General features: G+C 41.0%; 1 protein-coding gene across 5 annotated transcripts in view; it reads left to right on the top strand.

The window, feature by feature from the left end:
- LOC140903365 (zinc finger RNA-binding protein-like) overlaps window positions 1–18,187 on the top strand; it is a 93,232-nt gene that overhangs the window by 17,586 nt on the left and 57,459 nt on the right. Inside the window, exons 1-3 of one of the 5 annotated variants that reach the window (XM_073324584.1) lie at window positions 11,702–11,956; window positions 16,908–17,128; window positions 17,849–17,977. In XM_073324584.1, the coding sequence (XP_073180685.1) occupies window positions 11,808–11,956; window positions 16,908–17,128; window positions 17,849–17,977 (499 nt within the window). In that variant the 5' untranslated portion in view covers window positions 11,702–11,807. Of the gene's footprint in view, window positions 1–11,701; window positions 11,957–16,907; window positions 17,129–17,848; window positions 17,978–18,187 lie in introns of those variants that run through there. The other 4 variants (XM_073324583.1, XM_073324579.1, XM_073324580.1 and 1 more) reach the window with 4 other exon arrangements.

The following is an 18,187-nucleotide window of genomic DNA, read 5'->3' as shown; positions in this document are numbered from 1 at the left end:
CATATATTTGTTTTCCGCAACCAACTCTTTGTATAAATTTTCATGAGTGATGTACTTGAGTATTTGGATTCTGATATCTAAACTCTATCATTAAATTTCTCTAAATTTGGGTTATTGCAGATATGTACCATATTATCTTATGAGTTTTTAAACAAACTTTGTGTTTGTATGTAATCCTAGCATTATACCCAGATGTACAGGCACTCTTTTCTTAACCTGTGTATTATATAATTTTTTTTAACATTAGCTTAAATAAAAGTTTTATATCCGAACTTCAAATCTGTGACCCCCTAGTAGCCAGAGGGTGACAGAAAGATATGGAATCACTAAACAGGATTAGGGGTGACATCCTGGTAGCAATTCAGCACTCTCTCCTATCCCCAAAGCTAAGTCTAACTCATGATATTGTATATGAATAAATTTGTAGTCTAACTAGTTGTAATCTAGTTTGAAAGTCTGAGAGCCTTTGGCCTAAAAACAGATGGTTTTAATCTATCAGTGTATGGCACTCCATAATGTTGTTACACATACATTAACTACAAATTAAGATTTGGAGTAGCATATAAATAACGAATGTCATGGCATCCTGATCATAAACTCTGTGGGATACTGTTGGTACATGGTAGCACATAATATCCAAAACATCCTAGAGAACCTAAGGTGCTCTGTGCCATACCTGAAACCTAATTAGTTAATTAAAAATCATAGGAGGTGCACTGTTGCAACTTCCTTAATGTAAATCAGTGAGTAATGAGAGAGAGACTCTCTTACAGGCACATGAACATATTTTTCATATTTTAAAAATCTCAAGTGTAACCAAATATTGCAAACTAAAAACTGAAAGCTTTTTTTCAGGTGTATGTTTCTTGAAGGCATGCATTCATTTATTATTTTAGGTTTCAGAGTAGCAGCCATGTTAGTCTGTATTCGCAAAAAGAAAAGGAGTACTTGTGGCACCTTAGATACTAACCAATTTATTTGAGCATAAGCTTTCATGAGCTACAGTTTCATCGGATGCATTCAATGGAAAATACAGTGGGGAGATTTATATACATAGAGAACATGAAACAGTGGGTGTTACCATATACACTGTAACCAGAGTGATCACTTAAGGTGAGCTATTACCAGCAGGAGAGCCGGGGTGTGGGGGGAAACCTTTCGTAGTGATAATCAAGGTGGGCCATTTCCGGTAGTTGACAAGAACGTCTGAGGAACAGTGGTGGGGGGGAGGATAAACATGGGGAAATAGTTTTACTTTGTGTAATGACCCATCCACTCCCAGTCTCTATTCAAGCCTAAGTTAATTGTATCCAGTTTGCAAATGAATTCCAATTCAGCAGTCTCTTGTTGGAGTCTGTTTTTTGAAGATTTTTTGTTGAAGTATTACCACTTTTAGGTCTGTAATCGAGTGACCAAAGAGATTGAAGTGTTCTCAGACTGGTTTTTGAATGTTATAATTCTTGATGTCTGATTTGTATCCATTTATTCTTTCACGTAGAGACTGTCCAGTTTGATTAATGTACATGGCAGAGGGGCATTGCTGGCACATGATGGCATATATCACATTGGTAGATGTGCAGGTGAACGAGCCTCTGATAGTGTGGCTGATGTGATTAGGCTCTATGATGGTGTCCCCTGAATAGATATGTGGACACAGTTGGCAACGGGCTTGTCTCTACGTAAAAGAATAAATGGACACAAATCAGATGTCAAGAATTATAACATTCAAAAACCAGTCAGAGAACACTTCAATCTCTCTGGTCACTCGATTACAGACCTAAAAGTGGCAATACTTTAACAAAAAATCTTCAAAAAACAGACTCCAACGAGAGACTGCTGAATTGGAATTCATTTGCAAACTGGATACAATTAACTTAGGCTTGAATAGAGACTGGGAGTGGATGGGTCATTACACAAAGTAAAACTATATCCCCACGTTTATTTCCCCCCCGACACACACACACTGTTCCTCAGACGTTCTTGTCTGAGGAACTGCCGGAAATGGCCCACCTTGATTATCACTACAAGAGGTCGTCCCATCCCCCCAGCCCTTCCACTCTCCTGCTGGTAATAGCTCACCTTAAGTGATCACTCTGGTTACAGTATGCATGGTAACACGCATTGTTTCATGTTCTCTGTGTATATAAATCTCCCCACTGTATTTTCCACTGAATGCATCCGATGAAGTGAGCTGTAGCTCACAAAAGCTTATGCTCAGATAAATTTGCTAGTCTCTAAGGTGCCACAAGTACTCCTTTTCTTTTATTATTTTAGGGTGGCTCATAAGGATTGGGTTACTGCCATAGTTGTATGTGCAGGTAGAGCATCATCTTTGGTGGTGGTAAAGGGGAGCGCCACAAAAAATTATATTGTCTTTGCAAGAAAATAGTCCTCTATATAATATTCAAAAGACAATTGTGGGGTCTGCCATTCTTGATAGTATATTTTTAGCAGTATTGCAAATCATTATTTAATCATTAGGGAGTTGACAGCCACAATTCCTCAACATATAGTAGCCTTATTTCACTAAATATTCTGTTTGGCAGTTACTAAAAGGTTGGAAGTATCTTGATTGGCTGATGAGCTTAGTTTTTACTCCATTTTGTTTCCTGCTGCGAACATTCACAGCAGAGAGGCAGGAAATAGAACAGGTGCTTTGGGGGAGGAAAGCACCTTTGGAGACCTCTAGCAATGCACTTGCAATAATGTATGTTTAAAGATATTCATACACCAAAGAGAGTCTACATAAAAACAGATTTCAGAGTAGCAGCTGTGTTAGTCTGTATTTGCAAAAAGAAAAGGAGTACTTGTGGCACCTTAGAGATTAACATTTATTTGAGCATAAGCTTTCGTGAGCTACAGCTCACTTCATCGGATGCATTCAGATGAAGTTCACAATGCACTGCATCTGCTACCTGTCATTTAGAAACAAGCACCATATGCAAGCATTACTATTTGTGTAAGTACTACATAACAGAAGTGCAGGACTCACCCAGTAGGCAGAAAGTTTAAAACTTCGAAAATAAGTTATGTTAACATCAAAATAACTTGTAGCATACTTCTGCATGCTGAATTCCCATAGCTCAGTAGCCTAATAGAAGAGTCTCATCTCCAAAATATATATATATATAAAATATAACTCACAATTAACCCACTTCAGTGTACAACCTTACCATACGCAGCTTTTTCATCTTAAACTGTTCTGGGATAAATACACAAATGTATATTTAAAAAATATTAATATGTCTAAAATTCCAAACAAATGAACAAATTTGTTGTAACTGGTAAAAGTCCCTAAAGAGGATTAATATCGGATTCAAAACTACAAATAGTGGGAAATAAATCCTACAAGAACACTGGTATCAAACAGAGGGCAGAACTAAGGTTATCAGAGTATGACCTTGGTGACTGGCTGAATAGGGCTGATATGCTAAAGAAATGGCCGGTGTATTAGAGAAGCTGATACATGTAGGTATATTGCTCTATATCACATTTCTTGGGGCTTTCTTGTGTTTGTATTGTTATCCCTCAGCACACTAAAGTGGTTTTCACTAAGTGTTCTTTCTTGTTTACAACTGGAGGGATGATCTAATCCTCAGTTCCGATCTTGATTGGAACCCTGAGAATCCTCTCATGAGAAGCATGAATGATGACCCTTTTACAATGTCAAATTCAGGAAAAATATATAATCACATGCACACTGATGATTTGCCAAAAGAGATAATTAAAATGGGAAGTTAAATAAACAAGGACCTAATGTTCATTAAAAAAGAAGAGGCAAGGCTCAGTTTCGTAAACCCCAAACATTCAAAAATCAAAGTGGGGTCCCACAAAATTGTGAGTTTAAAAAATATACTTGGGTGCCTTTTTATTTGCATTCTGGTTTTTGAGCCTTTAGGGTTCAGGTTTTCAAGATTTTCTCTGTAAGAATGAGGGCTAAATTTTTGTTTTTAATGATAGCTAATATTCGAATGTGTTCACATTCCAGGAGCTGGAGTTTTAAGCAAAATACCATGATACGATAAAATTGCAAGAGCTGGCAATACCGATTGGTGGTGACGATATATGAAATGGAAAGAACCTAGCTTGCCTCACACATTCTGTTTTGAGTTTGAAGTTAGAAAAATTCATTGTACTTGCAACCTAAATATTTTACATAAAAATCATTGAGACAACAAATATGATGGAACCCTATGGTGCCTTTTTCATTCTGTCTTCAGAGTATCTGCTTCTTGAAAACCAAAGAAGGCAAGAATTAGAAACTAGAAACAATAAAAATGATAGTTGGATGTAGGGTTAGGATAAAGTGAAAAGAGGGAGTTGGGCATGGGATTTTATTTATTTTATTTCTCTTCCCTCCCCTCATTTTCTGTTACCTGTCTTTATTTAGGCCCTGTGCTCAAGGTGTCAGTGAGGTGGCATCTGGCCACTCAGAACAGGTCTAGGCCCTCAAATGTTAGGTCTTCAGGGCATGGACCATATCTTTTTGCATATGTATGAATTAGCTAAAAAAAGGATAGATGCTGTAAGATAACAGAACTATTTTTTACAAAATTAATGCAGGGAGTAACTTTGAAACAAAGGGGAAATTATAATTTCTTCAGGTTTGCCACTTCCTGCTAGCAGTTTTAGAAACTCTATTAATCATGTTTCCTTCAGTACCTTGGGATACTGGCTTGGAGAATAAACTTACAAGGGCTGTGATTTAATATAATAAGGTGAAAGCTTCATTACAAAGCATTGAACTAATCTGAATGTTGATTGCGGGTTACCTTTATCACTTTACATCAACTAACTAATTTAGACAGGAGAGTATTTGATTGAGTTGGCGCAGCTTTAGCAAAAGTTGTTTTTTTCTGTGACGTAACAATAAAAGATGAGGCAGAGAAACTGTTTTCATGCTTGAATTCTGATTATCTATCCAGTGGTCTACCAGACTTTGTGTAGAGCTCAGTCCTTGCCTTTGGTGCTATCACATAGGAAACTTACACTCTGCTGTATTTGTTGGAAGGAAGAACTTTGTCAAAGCACGCGATTGAAACTAGCAAAATATAGTTTTGCCACTCGTTCTGATCTAGCAAGGACCAGAATGTATTGTTTGAAACAAGTAGAATGTTTGTTATGATTCTTCATATATTTTAAACTTTAACATTGATTAAAAAGTCCCCGCCCCTTTATCAGTAATACAATATATAAAAACTTGAAAGCTATTAAATTCTGTTCTGTAATGTTAAAGCTAAATTTTAAAATGCACTCCAATCAGTAATGCAAAAGATAAAAGGGCACCATGAATTTAAAAACAACACTTCTGAAATTATTTTATCTACTATTGTGATTTGACATAAGAACAGCCATACTGGGTGAGACCAAAGGTCCATCTAGCCCAGTATCCTGTCTTCCAACAGTGGCCAACGCCAGTTACCCCAGAGGGAATGAACAGAACAGGTAATCATCAAGTGATCCATTCGCTGTCGCTCATTCCCAGCTTCTGGCAAACGGAGGCTATGGACACCATCCCTGCCCATCCTGGCTAATAGCCATTGATGAACCTATTCTCCGTGAATTTACCTAGTTCTTTTTTGAGCCCTGTTATAATCTTGGCCTTCACAAAATCCTCTGGCAAAGAGTTCCACAGGTTGACTCTGCGTTGTCTGAAGAAATGCTTCCTTTGGTTTGTTTTAAACCTGCTGCCTATTAATTTCATATGGTGACTTCTTGTTCTTGTGTTATGAGAAGGAGTAAATAAGACTTCCTTATTTACTTTCTCCACACCGGTCATGATTTTATAGACCTCAATCATATCCCCCTTTAGTCATCTCTTTTCCAAGCTGAAAAGTCCCAGTCTTATTAATCTCTCCTCATACGGAAGCTGTTCATAATAATTTTTGTTGCCCTTTTCTGAACCTTTTCCAATTTCAGTACATCTTTTTTGAGATGGGATGACCACATCTGCACCCAGTATTCAAGATGTGTATTTATACCTAAGTATACTGAATGGTTTTTAGTTCTTGTGCATTTGACAGTGTTGTGTATTGTCAGTTTCCTCTGTTAGGTTTTTTGAGTAACTGTGGAGAAGAGAGGGAGATTTTTAAAATTGGTTGGAGGTATTTTGGGGTTGGGATAGTACATGAAACTATTTGTAACTTTTTTAAATTGACCAGATTTCTAGTTGTCTGTAATTCACAAAAAAACCTCTGTTTTACCCCTGGATACGTCCTTGTAATTCTCACAAAAAATGTTTGATTTTAGGTGTGCGTATCTGAGGGTGCCAATTGAATATTAGGGCATAGATTTTTATTTTCACAAATCTTTGTATTTAATTTTCTTGGCTTTTAACAAGAATGAAAACACTAATCTCAGACTTCACTAAGTACTTGTGCAGTTGAATAATTAGAAACTAGTGCAACTTTGGAATTCCATATGGAAAAAGTAGTTGAAAACCACGTGGATGTCATTAACATTGCTATATTTGTATAATCCTGTAACTCTGAATTTTAATGGAAACTTCATACTGTTCATGGGCATAACCTATTTTTTCCTCACTTATGCTACCGTTATTTTTTTGAAAATTGTACTGGAGATCAGCCCTCAGTGAGAAGAGCATTGTGTTGTTTACAGCAGGAAAAAGATTTTCTTAGTTAAAAAATGGAAGAAAGTATTTTAATAAAAGGGGTGGAGGGTTGATTGCTGCAAATGACTAAACTGTAAAATGAATCTCATGAAGTACAGCTTGTAATATGATTTTCTCACATCACTGATGTAGAGTTAGTTGACAATTCCTCTTTGCTCCTTTAGATCACATTCTTACCCACCCACTCTGGTAATTTTAAAATTACCTATGGGTGGTGTAATAGTTTGGAATTCTATAGTAGTACCTTCCATTTGAGAATTCTGAGTGGCTTTTTAAGCAATGAATTAAGCTTTACAAGACTCTTGTCAAATAGGTGAGCAATACTAACTTCAGTTTGTAGATTGAAGGGAAACCGATATGAAGTGACGTGGATAGGGTTGTGTGTCAATATTGGAGCTATGATTTAGAACCTAGAGCTCCTTACTCCAGTTCTGTGCATTGACTATTTGATACTCGGGAAGTAGAATACATATAAACCTATTCTTGGTGAAATAGTTGGAGATTTAGTTACTGGTCTGTGATTGGAAATCAGTCTTTCACCTGTGCAACTTCTATGTCCGCAAAAACAAAACAAAAACAAAAAAATACTCCACCCCTTAAGAGCTGAAGACCCGTTCTAATCCTAGAGGGATGTTTCCCCTCTGCAATTTGTATCCTTTTGGGAGAAAAATTCAGTGTACTTAATACAGTCTTTCATAGAGCAAACCTCTTTCGTGCAAAGAGGTTTACAAAACCTGTATCCCAGGTTACGATAGCCAGGCTCTGAAGTTCCTGCTTCAGGGCCCACTGTGACAAAACCTTTATTCATAAAAGCAGTCCCACTGACTTCAGTGGGACTGAATATAGTTGCAGAATTATACCTTTGGGCTTAATATCCCAGAATGCCAAAAGGAGTGCCTCTGGTGGTAGTTCACTGTAAGAAAATCCCAATTTATAAAGTGTAAACTTTCCTGGCAAAGAGCTTATATTGTTTTAAAAAGGGGGCAGAATGCTTGCACACGCACACACCCACACCTCCTTCCTTCTTGTGTTAATTGTGAATGGATAATTAAGCTTACTATAAGACTTTCCTAATTTTTATTAGTTGAATATTAGATGTCGTCATGTGATTTAGTGCAACCAGTCATGCCAGCTTCATTTCTTTGTTTAATGTTAGTTAACACATTTTAAAATATACATATAACCAAGTGACCACTTAGCATTTTGACAAATAATCATAGGTCATACTCACGATACTTTCCCATGCAGGAGACCGATATTAAGGAAAAACAGCAATCCCTGTTGATGTTGTCCCGTCAAGGAAGGTTAGAGAATGAGTTTGAGATACCTTCTCCCACCAAAGTTTCTGGTAGAAACCCTTGTCCAGCCTTTCTCCCTTTTTCTCCTCTCTCCCTGATCAGTCCCCAGTTCACTAGTCTCCCATTCTCTCACTTCCAGAAAGGACATATTCAGTTTGAGGAAGAATTTCTTCTTCTGTTCTTGGAGTGGTGATAAAAATTCCTTGAGTTTGTCATCACAGTTGACCAGTCTGGTGATAGGAATGAAGGGCTTAATATGCTTGCATGTATGTTGTCATAAGTCAGTTATAGTGTAGCTGGTTGCAGAAGTCCATTTTGAATTCTTGATGTGTGTCAATAACTTGCATTTATACAATGTGGAACTTTTCATCCAGAAGGATCCCAAGGCACTTTGCCAAATGATTATACATCCATTTCCAGGAAAAAGTGCGCCAACATCTTGGGTTGTGTACCTGGATGTGGCAACACTGCCTGAAGAAAACTGTTTAACTGAAATTGCAAGGAGAATTTTGCTAAGTCGAATATAATGAGCTGAGTTGAAATTGGGATAGGATAACTGTGTATTTTAAGGGACTAATTTGTGTAGTAAATTACGCAAAAATTCTTTTAGGAGCTGGCAGGAATTACCTGGGTAATCCACGTATTAACAATGTATTGTTGGACTTATGGTATTGCTGCCAGTTTCATAGCTGGTGCAGATATATTTTTGCTTATCGGGAAAAATTCTGGAAACTGGGAAAACAACTTTTATTTTTCTACAGTTCTGTTCTGATTTTATTTTATTTACACTGCCTTTCTGAGTTCATGTTGAAGATGCTTTTAAAATAACTCTTTTAGTGTTCAGGTTGTTTCTAGTACATCCCTTCAGAGTTTATTGGTGAGTGGAAGGAATCTGCTTGTTTGTATAGTGATAGATGTTACTACGGTGGAGTAAATACTAATCCTGCTTTGCAAAGCCCCGATCCATTCAGGCTTTTGATCCAAAATAAAAAAAAATTGAAATCTCAGGTATTTACACTATAATATATATTCTCCTTCACTGTTGACTTCCAGGATATTTGTGTGTTACTAGAACCTGTTTTTCTTCATGGTCTTCCTCCTAGTCATACCTAGTTTCATCAGAAATGTCCCGCTCTAATGTTTGTGATTGGTCAACATACTCTTTGGGAGATCCTACTTCTTTGATGTACTAATGTGGAAAATGAGATTGCCCCACATCATTGCTCCAATGGATTGTACACCACTACTAATAGAAGCTGCAAATAAACTATGTCTCTGCTTATTTGTCTTTACCAAGGGGCTTTACAGCAAAGTAATACATACTTACAAAAACTGTGTTATGTAGTGCTCTCCTATTTTAATAAACATTTTAAACTTCATCACAAAGATGGATTCTACAATGACCAATCTTGGTTGCATATTGATGACCTTTCCTTGTTTGTACTGGAACAATTCATTTGCATTGGCTGTTTGAATTTTGGGAGGATGGCTTTTAATTATATTTTAATTTGCTCTCCTTATGTTCAATAAACACCCCTTATTTATGTGTGTGTCTATGGATGCTTGATAAATAACCAACCATTGAGAAGGTGTTTGGTCACAAGCATGCTTTATCTTGGTTTCCATTTACATTATCTCTTTCTTTCACATACCCACACAAATATAAATGTTAAAAAAATTAGCTATCACCAGTGATACAATTTTTGCCTTAATTGGTACTTTTAGTGAAGAAGGATGAATGTAACTGCAAAATACATAATTTTTTTCTCACACTATATAACTCTTTCAAATGTACCAAACAGACAACAGTATAGTATGCACAGTTTGGACTGTGTCTGGGGGAGTAAGTGGCCATCCAGGCTATTTAAAATAAAACAGTAATATTGAATTCTAAATTCAGTGTGAAGAATATTCTGAATATACATATGTAGTTCCCATTAATTTTAGTTTTAATGGACAAGTGTGATCTTGAGGCATTATAGTACCCAGAATTCCTTGGACTGGAAGTGCAGTGAGAGGAAAGATGGGCCAATGGCTGAAGTGCTAGCCTGTGCTATGGAATAACCAATTTCAATTCCTTCACCTCAGACATCCTGTGTGACCCTGGGCAAATCACTTGGCCCTGGTCTATACTACGAGTTTAGGTTGAATTGAGCAGTGTTAGATCAATTTAACCCTGCACCTGTCCACATGACGAAGCCATTTTTGTCGACTTAAAGAGCTCTTAAAATCAATTTCTGTACTCCTCCCTGCTGAGGGGATTAGTGCTGAAATGGACATCGCTGGGTCGAATTTGGGGTAGTGTGGACGCAATTTGATGGTATTGGCCTCTGGGAGCTATCCCAGAATGCTCCATTGTGACCACTCTGGACAGCACTTTCAACTCAAATGAACTAGCCAGGTACACAGGAAAAGCCCCCGGAACTTTTGAATTTCATTTCCTGTTTGGCCAGCATGGCAAGCTCATCAACACAGGTGACCATGCAGTCCCAGAATCACAAAAGAGTTCCAGCATGGACCAAACGGGAGGTACTAGATCTGATTGCTGTATGGGGAGACGAATTTGTGCTATCAGAACTCCGTTCTAAAAGACGAAATGCCAAAATATTTGCAAAAATCTCCAAGGGCAGGATGGACAGAGGCTACAACAGGGACCCGCAACAGTGCCGCCTGAAAATTAAGGAGCTCAGGCAAGCCTTCCAAAAAACCGGAGGCAAACGGCTGCTCTGGGTCAGAGCCCCAGACATGCCACTTCTGTGATGAGCTCATGCACTTCTAGGGAGGCCCCACCACTACCCCACCCCTGTCTGTGGACTCCTGCAAGGGGGGAGTCTCGTGCAACAGGGATGAGGATTTTGGCGATGAGGAGGAAGAGGATGATAGTGCACAGCAGACAAGTGGAGAAACTATTCTCCCCGACAGCCAGGAACTGTTTATCATCCTGAAGCCAATACCCTCCCAAGGCGGGCTTCCGGACCATGAAGCTGGAGAAGGCACCTCTGGTGAGTGTACCTTTGTAAATATAATACATAGTTTAAAAGCACGCGTGTTTAATGATTAATTTGCCCTGAAGACTTGGGATGCATTTGCGGCCAGTACTGGAAAAGTCTGTTAACGTGTCTGGGGATGGAGCGGAAATCCTCCAGGGACATCTGCATGAAGCGCTCCTGGAGGTACTCCCAAAGCCTTTGCAAAAGGTTTCTGGGGAGGGCAGCCTTATTCCGTCCTCCATGGTAGGACACTTTACCATGCCAGGCCAGTAGCACGTAGTCTGGAATCATTGCATAACAAAGCATGGCAGCGTATGGTCCCGGTGTTTGCTGGCATTCAAGCAACATCCGTTCTTTATCTCTCTGTGTTATCCTCGGGAGAGTGATCATCCCAGAGAATTGGGTGGGTGTGGAGGGGGGGTGTGGTTAGTTGGGTTTGTGCTGCAGGTTAACTGGAAAACCACAGCCCCTCCTTTTAAATGGCTAACCCAATAGGTGCTTGGTATGGGAAAGGAGGGCGCTGCTGTGAGAAACCATTCCCACATGTTTTGAAGGTTGAAGAAGCCGAAACACTGTGGCTTACCATGGCTGCCTGCAAGCCGAATTCTGTTGCCCGGCCCTGTGTGTGTGATCTCTCACACCAAACCGGCAGGCGCTCAATATAAGAGGCAAAATGCGACCTTGTACCAAAAGCACATGTGCTATGTAATATTAACAGCTTGGTTCACTGTGAAAGAGTCTATCCATTGTTCTCTAAAATGTGTCTTTTAAAATACTACTCTCCCTTTTTTTCCTCCCACAGTTGCAGATGTTTCAATGCTCCCCTGATCATCTCTGTCCTAGAGGCTAGCGCAGATGATAAAGCGGAAAAAACGCACTCGCGATTAAATGTTTTCTGAGCTCATGCAGTCCTCCCGCACTGAAAGAGCTCAGCAGAATGCTTGGAGGCAAACAGTGTCAGAGTCCAGGAAAGCAGAAAATGAACGCGAGGACAGGAGGGATGAGCAGTATGAGAGGTTGCGGGAGCAAGAGGAGAGGTGCGGGAGGCGTGATGAGAGGAGGCAGGATGCAATGCTGAGGCTACTGGGGGATCAAACTGATATGCTCCAGCATCTGGTGGAGCTGCAGGAAAGGCAGCAGGAGCACAGACCGCCACTGCAGCCCCTGTGTAACCGCCCGCCCTCCTCCACAAGTTCCATAGCCGCCTCACTCAGACACCCAAGAACGCGGGGGGAGAGGGGCTCCAAGCACCCAACGACTTCAACCCAGGGGACTGCCCAAGCAACAAAAAGCTGGCATTCAATAAGTTTTGAAGTGCAGTGTAGCGTTGTCCTTCCCTCATCCACCACCTCACCCAGTGCTTCCCTCCTCCCCCACCCCTCTCGGGCTACCTTGGCAGTTATCCCCCTATTTGTGTGATGAATTAATAAAGAATGCATGATTCTGAAACAACAATAACTTTATTACCTCTGCAAGCGGTGATCGAAGGGGGAGGGCGGTTGGCTTACCGGGAAGTAGAGTGAACCAAGGGGGCAGGTTTTCATCAAGGAGAAACAAACAGAACTGTCACACCATAGCCTGGCCAGTCTGGTTTTCAAAGCTTCTTTGATGCGCGGAGCGCCCTGCTGTGCTCTTCTAATCACCCTGGTGTCTGGCTGCATGTAATCAGTGGCCAGGCGATTTGCCTCAACCTGCCACACCACCATAAACATCTCCCCCTTACTCTCACAGATATTGTGGAGCAAGCAGCAATAACAATGGGATTATTGGTTTCGCTGAGGTCTAACTGAGTCAGTCAACTGCGCCAGCACGCTTTTAAACGTCCAGATGCACATTCTACCACCGTTATGCACTTGCTCAACCTATAGTTGAACAGCTCCTGACTACTGTCCAGGGTGCCTGTGTATGGCTTCCTGAGCCATGTCATTAAGGGGTAGGCTGGGTCCCCAAGGATAACTATAGGCATTTCAACATCCCCAGCGGTTATTTTCTGGTCTGGGAAGTAAGTCCCTTCCTGCAGCTGTTCAAACAGACCAGAGTTCCTGAAGATGAAAGTGGCATGTACCTATCACGGCCATCTCATGTTGATGTCGGTGAAATGTCCCTTGTGATCCACCAGTGCTTGCAGCACCATTGAAAAGTACCCCTTTCAGTTTATATACTGGCTGCCTTGGTGGTCCGGTCCCAAGATAGGGATATGCGTTCCGTCTGTCGCCCCACCACAGTTAGGGAATCCCATTGCAGCAAAGCCATCCATTATGATGTACACATTTCCCAGAATCACTACCCTTCATAGCAGCAGCTCAGTGATCGCATTGGCTACTTGAATCACAGCAGCCCCTACAGTAGATTTTCCCACTCCAAATTGATTCCCGACTGACCGGTAGCTGTCTGGCGTTGCAAGCTTCCAGAGGGCTATCGCCATTTGCTTGTGAACTGTGAGGGCTGCTCTCATCTTGGTATTCTTGCACTTCATAGCAGGGGAAAGCAAGTCATAAAGTTCCATGAAAGTGCCCTTACGCATGCAAAAGTTTCGCAACCACTGGGAATCATCCCAGACCCGCAATACTATGCGGTCCCACCAGTCTGTGCTTGTTTCCCGGGCCCAGAATCGGCATTCCATGGCATGAGCCTGCCCCACTGCCACCAGGTTGTCCAATTTGCTGGGGCCTGTGCTTTGAGAGAAGTCTGTGTCCATGTCCTCATCACTCTCGTCACTCTGCTACCATTGCCTCCTCACCTGCTTTTGCAGGTTCTGGTTCTGCACATACTGCAGGATAATGCGCGAGGTGTTTACAATGCTCATAACTGCCGCGGTGATCTGAGGGGGCTCCATGCTTGCCGTGGTATGGCGTCTGCAGGAGAGCAGAGTTGCAGCGGAAGTGGTGGAGGACGACAGTTAGCACTGCGCACATTTCCAGAGAAAGAACACATATACCCTGGAGCCCATGACAGACAACATGGAGAAATTCGCTATTGAGACAATAGCAGCAGAGCAGAGTTGCAGGGGAAGCGGTGTATGACGACAGTTAGCAGTCCTACTGCACCATCTGCTGCCAGCAGCACCCAGGACACAACAGTGACGGTGTCGCTGAGCTGAGCGGGCTGCATGTATGCCATGGTATGGCGTCTGCGCGGAAAAAAGGCACAAAACAATTGTCTGCCATTGTTTTCACAGAAGGAGAGGCGACTGACAGCATTACCCAAAACCACCTGCAACAATGTTTTTGCCCCATCAGGCATTGGGAGCTTAACCCAGAATTCCAATGAGCGGCAGAGACTGTGGGAACTCTGGGATAGCTACCCACAGTGCACCGCTCCGTAAGTTGATGCTAGCCACAGTAGTGAGGACACACTCCGCCGACCTAATGAGCTTTGTGTGGACATATGGAATCGACTGTATAAAATCGATTTCTAAAAATCCACTTCTATATCGATCTGATTTCATAGTGTAGACATACCCTTGGTCTTCCTGTGCCTCAATTCCCTATCTGTAAAATGGGTTTAATAGTACTTCCATGCCTTCAAGGGTGTTGTGAGGATAAATGTGTGTTAAAGATTGTGAGGTGATGGAGGACATATGAGTACTTAAGATAGCATATTGCATCTATAGTATTTCTCTTGAGCACCTTTCTCTGGCAGAAGCTTGGAGTGGCTTCTTCAGAAAGAGCCATGTCTAGTTCACTTTTGTCAGAGAGAGAGAGAGAGAGATGTGGTGATGTTGCAAATGGAGAATCTTTCTCCAAAAACAGAGAGCGAGTGTCGTGGAAAATAATGTTGCCTGAATGTGTGGTTTATCAATGACTACATTAAGAACAAGTAGTACTGCTTAAAATTAAGTGGGGAATTTTAAATAAATTACACTTGGAATTGAGTGCTTCAGAGAATTGCTGGTTCTGTTATTGTCTGTCTTAATGGACACTAAACTTAAATTACTGGGGTCTCCTGGCTTAAATGCTGTTGGCTGCAATGTCTTGGTCTTTAGAGATTGGTTAGTATTATCTGTTCTAAACCTGCGTGGTGTCATGTTAACATGTTGATGAGAGCATGTATATTTAAAAAATGCTCTATAAATATAAAATGACAGTATTTAATATGTGCAGAAAAATGAGATTCATTGGAGAAGTAACCAATGATGAAAGGTAAACTGAGGAAACCCAGATCCTATCATCCTTGGGCCAGATGCTCACTGGTTTACATTAATTAAGGATATAGAATCATAGAATATTGGGGTTGGAAGGGACCTCAGGAGGTCATATAGTCCAACCCCCTACTCAAAGCAGGACCAATCCCCAACTAAATCATCCCAGCCAGGGCTTTGTCAAGCCTGACCTTAAAAACCTCGAAGGAGATTCCACCACCTCCCTAGGTAAAGCATCCCTGTGTTTCACCACCCTCCTAGTGAAAAAGTTTTTCCTAGTATCCAACCTAAACCTCCTCCACTGCAACTTGAGACCATTACTCCTCGTTCTGTCATCTGCTACCACTGAGAACAGTCTAGATTCATCCTCTTTAGAACCCCCTTTCAGGTAGTTGAAAGCAGCTATCAAATCCCCCCTCATTCTTCTCTTCTGCAGACTAAACAATCCCAGTTCCCTCAGCCTCTCCTCATAAGTCATGTGTTCCAGTCCCCTAATCATTTTTGTTGCCCTCTGCTGGACACTCTCAAATTTGTCCACATCCTTTCTGTAGTGGGGGGCCCAAAACTGGACGCAATACTCCAGATGTGGCCTCACCAGGGCCGAATAAAGGGGAGTAATCACTTCCCTTGATCTGCTGGCAATGCCCCTACTTCTCCAGCCCAAAATGCTGTTAGCCTTCTTCTCAACAAGGGCACACTGTTGACTCATATCCAGCTTCTCGTCCACTGTAACCCCTAGATCCTTTTCTGCAGAACTGCTGCCGAGCCATTCGGTCCCTAGTCTATAGCGGTGCATGGGGTTCTTCCGTCCTAAGTGCAGGACTCTGCACTTGTCCTTGTTGAACCTCATCAGATTTCTTTTGGCCCAGTCGTCCAATTTGTCTAGGTCACGTTGGACCCTATCCCTACCCTCCAGCATATCTCTCACTTCTCCCAGTTTAGTGTCATTTGCAAACTTGCTGAGGGTGCAGTCCACGCCATCCTCCAGATCATTAATGATGATATTGAACAAAGCTGGCCCCAGGACCGACCCTTGGGGCACTCCACTAGATACCGGCTGCCAACTAGATGTGGAGTCACTGATCACGACCCATTGAGTCCGACCATCTAGCCAGCATTCTATCCACCTTATAGTCCATTCATCCAGCCCATACTTCTTTAACTTGCTGGCAAGAATACTGTGGGAGACCGTGTCAAAAGCTTTGCTAAAGTCAAGGAATAACACGTCCACTGCTTTCCCCTCATCCACAGAGCCAGTTATCTCATCATAGAAGGCAATTAGATTAGTCAGGCATGACTAATGATACGGCCTTTTGTTCTTAGCCCTACTGCTGGATGAAGTTCTGTGTACACTCTAAGTGTGTTAGAGGCGAGACATTTTTCCGCAATGTTGTTTACACTCGTACTCTAGTACGACGGTTGTGGTACGGAAATGTAATTGGCCACAGAGCAAGATATATGTTGAATTAGAGGAAAGGATTCAAAATGGCTTGTTCCTGGATCAGACCATGGAAATTAATATTCTAAAATCAGGGAAGTTAAAAGTCTCCCCTTTACCCCAATAAAGCTGCTAGTTGATAATTGATGGTGTCAGATTGTACACAAATATATTGTTAGTACCCTACCTCTTCACATCCTTCCTTTCTTTATATGAATTCCAGTTTTGATCATAGTATTAAGTTTCAACATTGACTTTACGTATGTATCCTTTGATTAATACTGAAATAATGTGTACTGGCTTGATTGATGAGATGAAAATGTAGTGTCAGATTTTGTGTATGAAACCTATGCCCAGTTTAAAAACCTTGTGCTGCTGTAGACTTTAAATTGTTCATCTTGTCTTTCAGCACTCAGCCTGCTACAGCTTATTCCCATCCAACCACTGCGGCAAGCTACACTGTCCAGCAAACTCCTGTGACTCCATCTTATGCACCCCCAGTGCAGGCTGCCAGGCCAGTTGCAACTGCTGCCTATGGAGCATACCAGTCACATTCAGGACAGGACTATGGTTATGGAACTCGGCAGCAGGAACCTACCCCCCAGCCTACCACAACACCAAACTACCAGGTATCTATCCACAAAACCTTTTGGTGACACTTTAATTGGTAACTTATCTGAGCAACATTTGTCCACATTAATTGCATGGTATAAATTTTTGCCTGGGAAGCAGAATAAGGCTGATTTTTTTTGTTTTGTTTTGTTTTTTCACTTCATATATTTCCAATCTTTAATTGAAAAGGGGACAAGGACTGTCTTTTATGCTACATTTGTACAGGCTCAATGGATTCCAATCCTTAATTGGGGTTTCCAGGCACCGAGATAATACAGCTATTAATTATAAAATTAATATATTGGTATTAAAGGATTTTTCTGTTAAATTCTTCAAGATATTGGACTTGCGGGCTCTAGTATATTTGCTACCTTTTTGAATATACATAAGTGCTACATTTATATCAGTAAATGCTGAGGGATCAGACCAAATTACTAGAGAGCCAAAACAAGTGCAAATCTAAGAACATGCATAGTTTTAATTTCCTAAAGTCTAAGGACTATAAACTTTGAATCAATAGATGTAGAATGAAATCTGGGAGGCTTTTTGATTTTTTCCTACTATAAACTAACTTGTTCTTCCCAGTTGACATGAACGAATGCATAAAAAAAGCTTTTAGCCATTTTGGTAGAGTCCAACTAATTGCAATCAATTTTCTAAAGAATGCTTAATTTATCTATTTATTTTTGTAGCATTGGGCTGTGTGTTCATAATTTGGCTTCTTTTTTGTTCTGTTGGAATTTCATATACAGGATGGTTATAGTTATGGACGATCTACATCTGCAAGCAGCTATGAGAGCAAACAGTACTACCAGCCAGTTGCTACCCAGCCTCAACACACTGCCACAGACTCTTACTACCAGTCAAGTGAGTGCTACAGGAACCCAGTGTTCTCAACTTTAGTGTGTTATTTCAAAATATGTACGGTACTGGGAGGTTCAAAATGTTAAAGGTTTATTGGCAGCAGAGTATCAGTTGCAGGTAAAGTGTCAAAAGTAGCTTAATTAGACTTTTTAGCAACTTTGGAAAATGCCTTAAATCTTCTCTTAAGGGTGTGAAAATTTTTGTGAAATTGTG

This window comes from Lepidochelys kempii, chromosome 25 (genome assembly GCF_965140265.1).
Source record: "Lepidochelys kempii isolate rLepKem1 chromosome 25, rLepKem1.hap2, whole genome shotgun sequence".
In the NCBI taxonomy this organism is placed as follows: domain Eukaryota; kingdom Metazoa; phylum Chordata; order Testudines; family Cheloniidae; genus Lepidochelys; species Lepidochelys kempii.
Note: the sequence above shows the minus strand (reverse complement) of the source record. Positions and strands in the feature narration are given on the sequence as shown.